The sequence below is a fragment of the Schistocerca nitens genome, chromosome 6 (genome assembly GCF_023898315.1).
Source record: "Schistocerca nitens isolate TAMUIC-IGC-003100 chromosome 6, iqSchNite1.1, whole genome shotgun sequence".
NCBI classification, from domain to species: Eukaryota; Metazoa; Arthropoda; class Insecta; order Orthoptera; family Acrididae; genus Schistocerca; species Schistocerca nitens.
Window position 1 is genome coordinate 393,369,492 of NC_064619.1, and position 16,512 is coordinate 393,386,003.

Genomic DNA, 16,512 nt, shown 5'->3' on the forward strand with positions numbered 1-16,512 from the left:
TGGGAGTGGGGATCAGTGCGAAAAAGTTAGCCAGCCATTTAGTAATATAGATCAGGTGCAACGCTCTTACTTATGTGTTTAGTGAAGCAATGCAGGCACTGGTCACCCTGCTATGAGATGGGAACACATGACTGCAAGTAACCAGTGAGGTAGCAGCTGTCGGATGGCATGTTTCATAACAGTAAGCACAAGTAACCGCAAAATTTTGATGTCAATATTACGATGAAATGTGCAGATGTATGTAATAGGAAGGAAAGAAAGAAAGAAAGAAAAAAGGAGGATGTAATTGCAAAATTTGAAAAATATATGAGGGTCACTCAAAAAGTGATGCCTGCCATAATGTTTTTCTTTTTTTTTCCTTCTTAAATAAGATTCGTCAATTCAAAAATTTGAATTTGGCACTACTCCGCAAAGCTTCTTCTCAAATCCATTGCAGTAGTAACTTTCCGAGTCGATAGATGCCAGTACTATAGTCACTTGCAAAATGGCCAACATCCGTGTTCATATTGAGACAGTGTTATGTGATATGGTTCTTGAATTGAATTGAAACACAAATTCACATTCATGAGAGACTGAAAAATGTGTACAATGATGCAACAGTGGGTATCGGCACTGTTGGGCAGTGGGTTCGTTGCTGTAACTAAGGTGAAGGGCAAACACTGTTGGCTGACAAAATGCAGGCTGATGACTCAGTGCCTCCGCACAACATTCAGCAAGTCGTCGACATCATTCACGGCGACTGTTGTGTGACTGCAGACGTTTTTGTGTTGCATTACCTCCCTCAGTTAGGAAAGTATGGTGAGGATTATTCAACAACTGGGATACCAGAAAAATTTGTGCAAGTTGGGTACCATAGAGGAGATTGTGGAAACTGGATGAGAATTCTTGTCTTATCCCCCATACAGCCCTGAGCTGGCACCACCAGACTTCGGCCTTTTTTGGCTGCTAAAAGGAGTATATCACAGAATTCAATTTTAAGATGACGCTGTGAAAATTTCTTTGCATCAATGGCTTCGGAATAGGATCGTAAGTTTTACCACAATGGAATATATGCCTTTGTTAAAATACAGACCAAAACTGTGGAAAAGGATGGATATTATATTGGAAAGTCAAAAATTAATCAACAATGTCATGTTTTTCAACTTATGTAGTTGCATTTGAAATTCTTGCCAAATCGAAATTGCAAAAAAAATGGGAGGCATTACTTTTTGACTGACCCTTGTACTTGCTGTAATAAATAAATTTTTGGCACACAATAATTATATAGCTGTAATGATAAAGCAAAATAAAGCAAGACATATGTAACCTTTGATCAGTCTGTGATGGATGCATTAACATTTGTAAGTATTCTTCACGTGGTTTGTCAAACTCAATTTTAGGCTTTAGTATTGCCAACTTCTCATTATCTCAGTGAACTTTGCAAGTTTGCACTTGCTGTACATTACAATTCAAATAATGACCAATTTCTTTTGAACAGGCTGTGCAAGTAGCTGCTGGAGCTCTGGGAAGAGTGTACAGATGAGAAGTGGAATGAAGAACCTGCACTGCTACTCATGGAGCATTATTTGATATATTGCACACCAGAGTCCATGACCTTGGTTATTGTGAAACAGAAGTTAAGGAATTCAGAGATATGTTGAACACCATGTGTGATGGATTTCTAAGAATATGGTAAGAAGTCTTTTATGAATAGTATATGAGGTGTAGGAGAAAAGTAACGAGGCTGACAACACTGCGAGTGACCCGGAGTGCTTAGTAGTTCTACTTGTGTAGACCTGTCAGCGTCTTCATCCCTTCCAGATGCTCAGTCCGAGTTCCAGCTCCTTAAAGCCATCACGTGAGTTTTGAGAGCGCAACCAATCAAGTTGTGTGTTATGCAACTTGAACGGCAGAATTTAGAGCTATGCCATCAAGTTTTTTGTTAATCTTGTGGGAGGGGACTAACAACTGAGAAAAATGTTGAATGTGAGCATGTTCTTGCGAGATCACACTGACGTTCAACAATAAGGATGATGGGTGACATGTTTAAACACTTTCATTGCATGTCAAACTTTGGTCAAAGTTTTGCACATGTCAAATTTTTGCATCAAAATGGTGTTGAAAAACCTCACATCTGAGCAGAAGGATAATCCAAGAAAAGTGTGCATTGATTTTATTGAGATGATTGTCAATCACCATGAAGTTCAGTCATGTGATCACAGATGGTGACTGATTTTTGAATACGATCCTGAGAAAGCGGCAAAGTGAAAGGTGGCACACTGAGACATCTCCTTGCACGAAAAGCACAAGTGAGCAAAACAAAGATCAAAACAATTCCAATTTGCTTTTTTCACAGTAGAGGTATAATGTATAAAGATTTGTTCCTCCAGAATTAACTGTCAATCAAGTTTTTTACAAAGATGTCCGTGAAAGGCTCAGAAAAATTGTGAATCAAGTGAGACCAGGCACTGCAATCAAGTGGATGCTGCATCATGACAACGTCTCATGTCACACAGCCAGTTCCATCACGGAATTTCTGACCTCAAAAGGCTTTCCTGTTATTCCATGGCCTCCCCATTCACCTGATCAGAGTCCCTGTGACTTTTTTCTTTTCCCAAAATTAAAAAAGTATTAAAAGCATGTAATTTTGGGACTCTGGAGAACATCCAAAAGAATGTGACCAACATGTTAAAGGCTGTACAACTTGAAGCCTTTCAGTGCCGTTACCGAGACCGAGAACAACAAATCCGCCAGAGTATAGCTGCCAAATGGAACTATTTTGAAGAGGCAATATTGCAGTTTGAAAAAACCTTTGATTGATAAAAAATCATCCTCATTACTTTTATTGGACACCTTGTACAGATGATCCAGTAACTCAATGTCTGAGGAATGATGCTGAAGTCAATTTGAAAACCACCATTAGAAGAATCTACAGTAAAATTTTGGAATCAGTGAAGGGGCAGTAACAAAATGAATTCAGTAACTTTGACTACGACTTTTGATCAATATAAAGATGGTTTCCCTAGATTTGGATTCCAGTCTTTAAGATACTACTATAGTCATTTTTTTTTAATTTTCCTGTTTGCTATCACAGCTAGTAGTTATTTATAATCCAGGAGGAATTATTTATAACCACGAGGAATGTGCCACGATAATGTTGTTGATTTAATGAAGTTTATTAAATCAAATTGACTCTGAATAGCATACGGTGAAATTTGGAAATCTGAACTTATCTGACTACTCCTGCCACCAGTGTCTCAGCTGAGAGGAGCTTTTCTGCCCTAAACATGATAAACAATTATGGGCATAGTTCACAAATTCAAGAATGGTTTCCAAACTTAGAGCTATTGTAAAATGAAAACTCTCTCCTGCAGCAACTGAGGTCCGACTACAAATTTCACGACATGGTGGTCACCAATTGAGGTGAAAAGAATCCAGCATCATTACTTATGTGATATTTTCACATTTTAAAATGACACTTTATTCTTTTATAGCTGCTAATCTTTATGGAAAGTTCAGTACACAACCACTAGTCCATACAATTTTCATCCTGAAGATTTAAGCTGCCCTACGAGTACGATTTGTTCACGCAAACATTTCAAAGAGGAGTGCTGAGAGTGGAGGGGTCTACAACTGCCCCATATACAGATTACTGTGGGGAGGTGAGAAGTGTGCAGTGCTGGTAACCTGGGAATTAAACAAATATTAATTTTGTTTTGTTCTTAATTTGGAGCAATTATTAATTTAAAACTAGCCTATACAGACAATGAATGTTTTTCCTGCTAAGTGAATAGCATTTCCCTCTGCTTACTCGAATGCAATAATATAAAACAATAGACAATTTTAGACAATCACTGCACCAAAGCAGCCACTGTGTCACTTCATTGTTTGTAAATAAAGGCTGGCAAACTTGCAACACTTACACACTTAACCTAACATACCCACTCTGACCTAAAAACCCCAGAGCTAAACAAAATGGGGACGAATTACAATCCTACCTTACGCATCTCTCTTTGCCTGGGAAGCAAGGTGAGATAAGGAAAACAACCCATCACACCAAAACCCAACACTGCTAAAATGCACATAACAAATATGTTACGTTTCTACAAAAATAAAAACTACATTGTTCAGAAGCTTACTAAAATATATATGTATATATATAAACTTACAATAGGAGAAAGCACCCTGGTCTGTTCATTTTTAACAATTAGCGAAGACCAAGAACCATCCTGATGTAGCTGAATCTCATTGCCGTCAATAGGCAATTTTGGAGAAGCCAGAACTTGCTGGAAGTACCTTTAAGAGAAAGAAGTTTATTATATCAAAGCCATATATAATGGAAACAAAAGCAAAATGAGGGCCACAGTTCCCTCTAACTTAAATGTTTTATGAAATAGACAAATTATTTTATAAAACTGGGTGTTTCAGTGTTACCTTACACTAGCCCCTACACATAGAGAAATAATTTCACCACAGATCACTGGTATCTACATTTGATTAAAGAGTGTTTGTAGTATCACATGTGTAAGTACACACTATAGATACCTATTCCGCTTGGATAGGTAATTACATAATCACACATTTAAGAGAGAAAAAGCATCTCTAAAGGTTTCATTTTATTTATGTATGTATTGATCTCAGCATCCCAAGTGTTGTAAACTACAGAACATTTGGATATTAATAAGTATATATGAAACTTCCTGGCAGATTAAAACTGTTTGCTGCACTGAGACTCGAACTTGGGACCTTTGCCTTTTGTGGGCAAGCGCTCTACCAACTGAGCTACCCAAGCACGACTCCCGACCCGTCCTCACAGTTCCAATTCTACCAGTACCTCGTCTCCTACCTTCCAAACTTCACAGAAGCTTTTCTGCGAACCTTGGAGTACTATCACTCCTGGAGGAAACCTGGCGGAATTAAAGCTGTGAGGACGGGTTATGAGTCGTGCTTGAGTAGCTCAGTTGGTAGAGCACTTGCCCGCAGAAGGCAAAGGTCCCGAGTTCGAGTCTCAGTCCGGCACACAGTTTTAATCTGCCAGGGAGTTTCATATCAGCACACACTCCACTGCAGAGAGAAAACCTCATTCTGGAAACATTCCCCAGGCCATGTCTCCACAGTATCCTTTCTTCCAGGAGTGCTAGTTCCGCAAGATACGCAGAAGAGCTTCTGTGAAGTTTGGAAGGTAGGAGATGAGGTACTGGCAGAATTAAAGCTGTGAGGACGGGTCGTGAGTCGTGCTTGGGTAGCTCAGTTGGTAGAGCACTTTCCTGCGAAAGGCAAAGGTCCCGAGTTCGAGTCTCGGCCCGGCACACAGTTTTAATCTGCCAGGAAGTTTCATATCAGCACACACTCTGCTGCAGAGTGCAAATCTCATTAAGGTGATTCTGGTCATTCACGCTTCCAGAATTTATGATGACATGACAGAAGAGTTGTGAAAGGCTCTAAGCAAACATTACAATCAAGCCCAAACAGACAGTGTGTGTGTGTGTGTGTGTGTGTGTGTGTGTGTGTGTGTGTGTGTGTGAAATCTTATGGGATTAACTGCAAAGGTCATCAATCCCTAAGCTTACACACTACTTAACCTACACCAATGCCCGAGGGAGGACTCAAACCTCCGCCGTGACCAGCCGCGCAGTCCATGACTGCAGCGCCCTAGACCGCTCGGCTAATCCCGCGCGGCAAAGAGACAGTAGTAAGCAGCAATATAATACTAGCTAGCATGTCAATTTAAAACAGCAACAGCTTATTAACATCTGAGTAACTTCTGTCTCACATCGTCTCAAGAGTTCAAAACACTAAATACTATGAGAGAATGTAACGCCAGTGTTCGAAAAGACTTAATTATCTTACTCTTTGAGGTGTATATGCTTTGTTGATTGCCCATGAGGCATGCACAGCTATTCTCCAGAAATTCCCATGTTGCTTAGGAGAGGGGGAATCAGACACACAAATAAAAAAGTGTAGTCTAAATAATCACCCAAAAATGACTACTGTCCAATGATACTTGACCATCTGAGATTGGTACTGACGCATTGCACAAAATACTGAAGAGGTCTGCAGAGCTTTAAAATCCGGAGAGTTGTTCGATATATTGTACTGTGTAATGGCGGTATTGTGCAATTAATGTCAGTTCCTGCCATGACAAAGAATTTCTCAAACAACCGAAAAAAGGTAAATAACAAAATATCAAGAAAGAGGCTGGAAGATGTAAGTGAAAGTGCTATCTATGACTTTGAAGAAAAGATGTTCAGATGATCAGAAAATGCCATATATCTTGCTGTCCAGAATAGCAGAGGAAACTGAAGATCATGGTATCATGACATTAAGTACAAAAGTTTGACTTGATTTACTTGCAGCAGTTCTCAGAATAGACAAATAAGATTCACCCCTGTTCCTTCCCCTTCAGCTCTTCTGCCAGAAGGAGCCACTGGTTCTGAAAGCTTGTAAAAGCTAAATCCTTTCGTCTGTGTGTTCACATGCCACCACTTGGTGAGTAGATTTTTTATCTATCCGTTTATATTATATTATCAAAAATTCATTATTTTCATTGTTATAAATAATTGTTGTGGTTTTCAAATCTACACTGCCATGAAAGAGCTCCTGGACCACTGAAATATTATCAAAAATATTCTTGGGCTTGTTCCTCCTTTCCACATAATTTCTGCCTACGTGTTGCACGACAACCAACTCTACCGCAATACATGTCAGTTCTTCATTAGCGAGTGCCGACATGTTCACTACGAATGCAGTGTTCTAAGTGACACATCCTGGGCATAAATAATGCACAGTAATACTGTGCTTGCCTTGCAATTTGGCAGAATATATTGACACAACACTATTGTGTCAATGATACTGAGTGTGTGAGGGCCAATTCAGAATGTCCATAGATTAATTTAATGTGATCTCATTGGAAGCATTGCTGCTCTGATGAATCTATACCAGTGGTCTGCTCTCCTACTTCCTGGACACCAACCACTTTTTCAGTGCTTCTCTTCATCCCTGCTCACTTGTGCCTGACCCAATCCATTGCTGTAATCTACCATTACATTGGTGGGACAGTCATCTTTGGCTGCAAGGTTATCCTACAACACCAGGGGCTGGACCACCTGCGAAAGCAGCCATACGTCATAGTCCACCAGGATAAATGGCCATCATTAATCTGTGGCCAAGAACAAAGTGAGCCATCCTGTGGCAAAACATGCAGCTGAACATAACATGCTTGATTTCAATGGCTGCTTCACAACACTGGCCATACAGATCCTCCTCTCCACCATCTGATTTTCTGAACTGCGTAGATGGGAGTTAACCTTACAACACATTTTCTGCTCCTGAAACCAAGCTGTCTTCAACCCCTCGATCCAACAGTTTCTGCCACCTCTACCTTGTCACCTTCTCACAATTCGCCTCCCCTCACCCTCCATGTGCACTGCTCTCTGTCCGCACACCCTCTGGTCCATTCCCCTTCTCTGCTTCTCCCCTTTCAGCTCACCACTCTGCCCCCCCCCTTCTCCAGCACAGCCTACTGATGCTGCACCAAGCAGCCCTGTCCAGCTGCCTCTAGTCCCTGCATGCTCCAACAGGCAATTCTGATTCTCCTTTCCCCATCCGTACCCTGCTATCCTTCCCCCTTCCCTGCTGCTCCATTCCTGGTTGTTGCTCCTGTTTGACACTTCTCAGTTGCATTCTGGCCTAAGCAGCTACAGATAGTGGGCAGCTGTGTGTGTGAGATGTGCATGTGTGTGTTTCCCTTTTCTGAAGAATGCTTTGGCCTAAAGCTGACACGTAATGTCTTTACTTATATAAAGAAACAGTCTCAGTTTTAAAGTTATTTTTATTACAAATAACAAGTTTTGCCTGGTTAAGGCTTCCCCAGATCTTTATAAAAGAAAAGGAACAGCAAGGAAATAATTATATAAAGTTACAAACTAAAGGGCATTGTTCTTAGCTGCACAAAATTTTAAAAACGGATTAATTTTTTAAAAATAAATTAACATTAGCAAAGCATTGTGTATCACTGGCTGGTACGGCAATTAGTCAGAATGATGGTAACAAATCATCTACAGGAGGAACAAGCCATCAAAATACATGGGGGGAAAAAAGCAAATGTGTAAACTTGGAAGGATAAAAACTGTGGTAAAATTTATGAAAGCAAAATTAAAGGGGGGGGGGGGGGGGAGACGTGGGTGCATAGGCAAATAAAGTAATGGAAATTACTTTGAAATAGTCACAGCCACCAAGGGAAGTGCAGTGTAGAGCGACACACACATCGAATCAATGTGAAGAGCAGGTGAGTAAACGGTCTAAGTGATGGCCACATTGCCACTAGAGTGCAGGGGAGAACCATGTTTCCCGCACTAGTAGGGCAGGACATCAACAGAAGATGCTAGTGTTGGTAAAACTTAACAAATGTAGGCATAAGGCCATAAAAAATAGCTACAGACAATAAGTAAAAGTGATTAGGTAGCATCTTAACTGACAGTGTACGATGGCGCACAAGATAAAAATTCAAAATGCTTGGAAATTAGAAGAACACAAACAACAGGAATACTGTATAATCAAATGTTGCCAAAAAAACAAAGGCCCCTACAAGTTTACAAATGGGTGTAAATAGAAAATAATCAAAATAGCTATATGTATAAAAGTAATAAGAGTATTAAAATCATTACAATACAGTGTGCAAAAGAAGGAAAAAAATTGTGAGCAAATTAAGTAGACAGATTTTGTTTTTTATCAAGACATTGTAAGAAGTCTGATTTTTACTGACCAACTGATCATGCAGAAGCCCAACATTATTACCTGTTAAATGTAAAATTTTTTAAAACTTTTTAGAGTAAGTTAAATCTTGTCAACTACCACCATTATGAATGGCAATGTACCTCAAATTAGACATCTATTTCCCTATGGAAACTGGAGATAATGACAGTTCACAAATATGGTGAACATAGACTTACAGAAAGCAAGTTTATAATGGAATGGGTGAGAAGAGGAAGAACATATCACCACGCCACTCCCAGTTGACCGCATTGTCAGTGTGTAAAATTTTTAATGTTTTGGCCACTCTGATTGGCTATTGATAATGAGGAGGGGGGATGTTAGATGTCCTGTATTGGTGTTTGCTTTATTGCTTGGCACTAGTGGAAAGATATGAATGGGGAATGGTTGGTAGTTATGATGGAGTGCTTTTTACTTGTGTATATATGTATTGAACTGGGACCTAGAAACGGCGGAGAGGCTTAGTCCCCGCCATAGCCCTCTGTAGTTCACAACCCCACAATAGGCCACAGCAGTCCACTCACCCCACTGCCGCCCCACACCGAACACAGGGTTATTGTGCAGTTTGGCCCCCAGCAGACCTACCCGGAAATGTCTCATACCAGAGAGTGTAATCCCAAATGTTTTCATGGTAGAGTAATTATTGTGTACGCGTACGTAGAGAGAGAGTTTGCGCAGCAATCAGCGACATAATGTAACTGAGGCAGATGAAAAACTGCCTTAAAAAATCATCCACAGGTATCATGTAGTTGGAGTCAGGGATAGTACATTGGTAAACACGGTGCCAACTTCAGCCCAGAGGTGATAGGGCAGAGATAAAAGTAAAGATAAAAAAATTATATATAACAATGACAACAACAAAGAGGAGGGATCTCATACTAACAGAGGTTACGTCAGAGAGGGTGTTGGGATGTGAGAATATGTTTGCAGACAACTTCACATAAATGGAGTTCTGGGAAAATAATGCTGGAGGGGAGGATCCAAATATAGTGCCCCTTTTGGTGAGATGGCTAATTAGGTCCCTTGGGTCATGCTGTAGAATGGGTTCAGTAATTTGGTTCAGAGTGTCTCCCAGACAGTTAGGCCACCAGCTTCCCCTGTCAGAGGTTCGAGTCCTACCTTGAACGTGTGTGTGTGTTGTTCCTCCTGTTAAGTTAGATTAAGTAGTGTGTAAACCTAGGGACCAATGACCTCAGCAGTTTGGTCCCATAGAAACTTACCACAAATTTCCAAAATTCCCACACAGTTCTGTGTCGATTTATGTCAGTTAGTTAATTTCATGTTACATGCATCATTTGCTCAATAAATTGCAATCATGTGGAAGAAGTCATTTTACATACACGTCACAACTTAATTTTTAAATATGGCTACATGTTGAACATTGATAAAGGTCTTATTTTTTCTTTTCTTTCCTTTAAATATCTGCAGATGTGAGTTAGTAATTGCTACCCACCGCCTTTCACACATTACAGAAACATAAATCCTTCTCCAGAACAGGAGGAGTTATGGAAGGAGAAACTAAAAAAGTTTGTTTTCAATTTACTTTGCTGTCTGTTAGCTAAGTTATCAAAAATTTTTGTTGTAACATCCTGCACCTTTTTGTGCTAAAGAAATCTTAATGTGGAGTAATGAACCTAATTTTTCCTTCTAGTATTACAGTTACATACATCACTGTTTCTTTTAAACTGCAGTGGATTATTTACAACAAACTTCATGAGGGAATAAATATGCTGTGACACAGTAGTCAGAACACCCAAAAATTTAAACAAATGTCTACGATTTTTATGAAATAATACATATTGCAAGAGTCATTTGTTACTAGAATTCCATTAGCACGTCATGTTGCTGCCAACATCAGGTGCATTTGCAGTTACTTTTACATTGTAATTAAAATGAAGAGAGGTTAGTTTCATTTGCTGTGAGTGCCAGCGAGATTGTGTGTCAAAAAATATGCCTATTCAAAAAAATAAATGTTTTATTGTGTGCATTAAGTGATAGGCATGATAGTTCATTTTGCTAGTGCATTTACTTACATTTCCTTCAGTTGGTAATTTCATTGCCTGGCACACAGAGCACAAGTACTTCACAATTTAACACTTTCAGAATCATATGTTTACAGTCACTCCAAAGAGCCTTTAAAGCTAAGATAAACTCATTTTACTGTTAAAACAGTATTATGCTGTGAAGATGAAAATATTTCTATCCAGATCACATGTTTTTCATGTGGGTGGATATTGCAGATTTATTACAGTTGTTGATGTGGTAGGCATTTATAAGTTTGTTGTATCTATGTAGGTCAAACCGGGTGACACATCCAAAAAAGATATAATGAACACATACATGCGTGCCACACAAACAACTATAATAAATCAGCAACAGCTACCCCCATAAAATAATAAAAGAAAATAAAAAATAAAAAAAATAAAAAATAAAATAAAAAAAAAAACACCCAGGACACCCATTCCAGGATATTGGTCATGACCTTCATATTTTACGTAAAATGAACGAGGGACACCTTATGGACTTATATGAAGAATTGGAAATATTCATTCTTTGCACAGTTTATGGAGACATGTTGGTAAATGATAAACTCGAACATAATAATACTAACTTCTTTGAAAAATTCTCCAATGTTGAATGACCATTTCATGGGGAAAATTGTGTTTACCAATTACTCACCTAATATATGACGTAACAGAAATACATCTACATTAAATGTTTCATCTTCACTCCATAATACTGCTTTAACAGCAGAAACTAGTTTAGCTTAGCTTTAAAGATTTTTTGGACTGATGTAAACAAATGATTCTGAAAGTGTTAAGTTGTGATGTACTTGTGCTCTGTGTGTTAGACAATGAAATTACCAACAAAAATGTACAATAAATTCACCAAGAAAATAAGCTAATCATGCCTGTCAAAAACAGACGTCTGTTTCGACACGCAGCCTCACTGGCACACACAGCAAAAGAAAATAACTTCACCTTAATTACAATGTAAACAGAAATGTAAATGCACCTGATGATAGCACCATGTTGCTGAAACATGCCACACTAATAAAACATTAGTAAAAGGTGACTGTTACAGTATATATCATTTCATAAAAATCTTACAATACAGTCACAGGCCTCAAATAACATTCATATAACATGGATAAATTTAATAAGTGTACAAGATCATAACTGTTGTGCACCACCATATTATTCTACAAGTTTCTGAGCAATTAAAGCTTTAAGAAAGAACGAAAATATGCAAAATATGTCAGCTTATTGATTTGTCTCTTCCCATGATTTGCAATTATTCTAGGTGCAAATGAGGCTGAACTAAGTTGTTTTAACGGTTCCAAAATGGGCTTTCTTCAGTTTAAAGTCTCATCAATTTGAAGTTTCCACCCAATTTCTTATTTCCTCATCATGTGTTACACTTATCACTGGTGTAGTACCCACAGATGTGCAGAACTGAATACGTTGTGTTATCAAAAATGAGGGTGATACCATTTGTAAAAAAAAAAAAAAAAAAAAAAAAAAAAAAAAAAAAAAAAAAAATCTGTGATACTTTTAAGGATATTGTCTACTCCTTAATCAAATGGCTCTGAGCACTATGGGACTTAACATCTATGGTCATCAGTCCCCTAGAACTTAGAACTACTTAAACCTAACTAACCTAAGGACAGCACACAACACCCAGCCATCACGAGGCAGAGAAAAATCCCTGACCCTGCCGGGAATCGAACCCGGGAACCCGGGCGTGGGAAGCGAGAATGCTACCGCACGACCACGAGATGCGGGCACTCCTTAATCTCTTTCTGCTATGTATGTATGGGTTGATTACAATACTAGGGTCACCTGTAAAAAGAACAAACTCTGCTTGTTGTACATTAGAAGGAAGTTCATTTGCACATATGAGGAACACTAGTGGACCTAAGATTGATCCTTGGGGAAACATATACATGATTTCTCCCCTGGGTAGAACAATGTCACCGGACTACACTGGTTGAATTACTAGGTACAAATTTCTGCATTCTTTTGGGTTCAGATACAACATTATGCACTACTAGTTGGCTAAACCATCAATCCCTTAAAACTTCAATTTGTTGTTGCTGATGTTGTGGTCTTCAGTCCAAAGACTGTTTTGATGCAGCTCTCCTCCCTCTAAGATGTTTTACTCCCTCCACAACACTAACACAGACTAGTGATAACTTTATGTCTCAGAATGTGTCCTGTCAACCAATCCCATCTTTTAGTGAATTTAGTGCCACGAATTTCTTGTTCCCCCAATGCTATTAAATACCTCCTCATTAGTTACATGATCTTCGCATCTAATCTTCTGCAGTCTTTTGTAGCACCACATTTCAAAAGCTTCTGTTCTCTAAACTAGATATTGTTCATGTTTCACTTCCATACAAGGCTGCACTCAGGACAAATACCTTCAGAAAAACTTGGTAACATATAAGTCTACATTCCATGTTAACAAATTTCTCTTCAGAAAGACTTTTCTTGCCACTGCCAGAGTAGATTTTATATCCTGCCAGAGTAGATTTTATATCCTTTCTACTTCAGCCATCATCAGATATTTTGTTGCCAAAATAGTAAAACTCGTCTACAACTTTAAATGTCTCATTTCCTAAATCTATTTCCCTCATTTGCATCTGATTTTTTCCCCTACTACATTCCATTAGCCTTGTTTTGCTTTTGATGATGCTTCTCTTATATTCTCATTTCAAGACACTGTCCATTCCGTTCAACTGTTCTTCCCAGTACATTGCTGTCTCTAACAGAATTATGATGTTATCGGCAAAACTCAAAGTTTTTATTTCTTCTCCCTGAACTTCAATTTCTACTCCATTTTTTTCTTTGGTTACCTTTACTGCTCGCTCAATGTACAGATTACGGAGACCACACCTTGCCTATCTAATCCATGTTAATTTAGGCAAGTATTTGACTCATTTCTGAAAAAACTATTTGATGCAGGACCTTAATATTTTTACTGTATGTTACATTATGCTAATAGAGTCAACTGTAATAAAATGTACTTTATCCATTTTATAGTTTTTAAGAAATACTTTTTTTAATTTATTAACAAAAAATATTAAGTTTTTCTGCAGAAATTTTTTTTTGAACTTCCTAATGGGGGAATATTAATGAATGTAGTACCATAGGTAGCTTTTTATGTTATGCAGAGTCTCTGAAAATTTCATTCATTTATCTACGATAGTTTCCGATATAATGAGGCATATGTACTGAAAATTTTAGTCTGCGGGAAATTGACTTTAAAGAAAAAACTTTTGGAATTTGTTACTTACAGTTAATTAAAACTGTCCTGCTGCATATGATGGCCCTTCTTTGGCCTCTCGCAGGTCTTCCAGCTTCTTTTTCACCTTCCTGGATGTTTGCCTTGCTTTCTTGGCCATATCAGATGCATCGGCTATCCCCATTTTATCACAATGTTGCAGCCCAGTGATCATATTTTCACCAGGATTAATTCCCAGCTTTTTCAGTGCCCAACACTTTCCAATATTACCACAATTGAATGTAATAACAGCATCATGAACTCCTAGTTTCATTGTATGCTTGCCTAAAAATACAGTTTTAGGAAGGCGGTTCCGAATTATGCAGTTGAAACATTCATTTGGGTTCTGTGTCTGCCCATGCAGACGTTTCCTTAGAATGTCAGGATGAGCCAAGTATCTGAAAATAGGTTTAATTGCTGTAATAACAGCAGCAGGAAGAGAATTCTGGTGAGAAAAAGATTCTCCAGTTGCCTGAGCCCTATTGTATTTGCACCGGGAATTTTCTCCTGATGGACACAATCCATGACATGGCTTATCATCAGTAGAGGACTTATGGAAGAATATGGCCCAAACATCTCTCTTCATTGCCTCCAGATTTTCTTTATTTCTCCTAATTGCCTGCCCATAATATACCTGCAAGTTTTCTATAACAACTACTCGCAATCACATTTGAACAAAAATAACCGCATATTTGAAAGCATGTTGCTTACAAACAGCAGAAACGAAAGAATGCCGACCTTTAGATTCCAAGGATAGCCAACACACTCGGGAGTAAAAAAAAATCCCTAACATGCAATGTAGGGGATATAGAGATCTAAAATATATGCAGAAAAGTGGGCGTTGCACATAAACACATGTGGTAGGAAAATGCTCTTTAAATGCTCGAAAAAAATTTTTTTTCACCAAAACCATTTTCAGAGTACTTAAATAAAACCTTAATCTACTGAAATATGATGAAAACCGAAAAAAAATTTTTTTTTTACCTGAACCACGGTGTGGTCCCCTTAAATAACATTGGGGACAGTTACAACCATGTCTCACTTCCTGCCCAGCCACTGCTTCCCTTTCATGCCCCTCGACTCTTGTTAATTGCTGTCAGGTTTCAGCACAAGTTGTGAATAGTCTTTCGCTCTTTGTATTTTACCCCTGCTACCATCAGAATAAAAAAAAAAAAAACAAAAAAAAAAAAAAAAAAAAAAAAAAAGTATTCCGGTCAACATTGTCAAAAGCTTTCTCTAAGTCCACAGTGTTATAAATGTAGATCGTATTTCCTTAACCTACCTTCTAAGATAAGTCGTAGGACCAGCACTGTCTCACGTGTACCTACATTTCTCCGGAATCCAAACTGACCTTCCCCGAGGTTGGCTTATACAAGTTTTTCCATTCTTCTGTAGATAATTTGTGTTAATATTTTGCAACCATGACTTACAACCGGATTGTTCGGTAATTTTCACACCAGTCAGCAACTGCTTTCTTTGGAATTGGAATTATAACATTCTTCCTGAAGTACTATACATCTTACAGACGAGATGGAAGAAAGTGTCATGACTGACTATCCCAAAGGTCTTTCAGTGCTCTGTCAAATTATTCTTGCACCACCGTATCTTCTATCTCATCTTCATTTACATCCTCTTGCATTTTTATATTGTCTTCACCTCCCTTGTACATACCCTTATTTACTCTTTCAACCTTTCAGCTTTCCGTTCTTTGCTTAGGACCAGTTTTCTGTCGCAGCTCTTGATATTCATACAACTGTTTATCTCTTCTCCAAAAGCCTCTTAATTTTCCTGCATGTGGTATCTTCCTGTCCCTAGTGAAACAGCCTTCTAAACCTTAAATCTGTCCTCTAGCCATTTATCCTTAGCCGTTTTGCATTTCTTGTCAATCTCATTTTTGAGACTTTGCATGCCCTTTTGCCTGCTTCAGTTTTGTATTTTCTCCTTTCATCGATAAAATTCAGTATCTCCAGCATTATCAAAGGATTTCTACTAGACCTTGTCTTTTAGCTATTTGATCCTCTGTTGGCTTCACTATTTCATCTCTCAAAGCTACGCATTCATCTTCTACTGTATTTCTTTTCCCTGTTCTAGTCAACCATTGCCTAACTTTCCCTCTGAAATCCTCAACAACCACTGACTCTTTCAACTTATCCAGGTCTCATCTCTTTTTACTACTGTGGTAGACATGGGCTTTGTGTCTATCTTGGCTATGATAATGCACTGAGGATGGTGTTTGTAGTGTCTTATCCGTATTCCTATTTTCTTATTCATTATTAAACCTACTCCTGCATTACCCCTACTCGATTTTGTATTTATAACCCTGTATTCACCTGACAAGAAGTCCTGTTCCTGCTAACTTCTACTACATCCAACTTCAACCTATCCATTTCCCTTTTTAAATTATCTGTCCTACCTGCCCAATGACGGGAGCTAACATTTCATGCTTCGATCCATAGAACGTCAGTCTTGTTTCTC

General features: G+C 38.5%; 1 protein-coding gene across 5 annotated transcripts in view; it reads right to left on the bottom strand.

The window, feature by feature from the left end:
- The window catches only part of LOC126263191 (E3 SUMO-protein ligase PIAS3), a 266,664-nt gene that overhangs the window by 79,045 nt on the left and 171,107 nt on the right, over positions 1-16,512 (bottom strand). For all 5 annotated transcript variants that reach the window (XM_049960248.1, XM_049960247.1, XM_049960252.1 and 2 more), the window contains one exon: positions 4,149-4,275. In XM_049960248.1, coding sequence (XP_049816205.1) covers positions 4,149-4,275 — 127 coding nt within the window. The remainder of the gene's footprint in view (positions 1-4,148; positions 4,276-16,512) is intronic.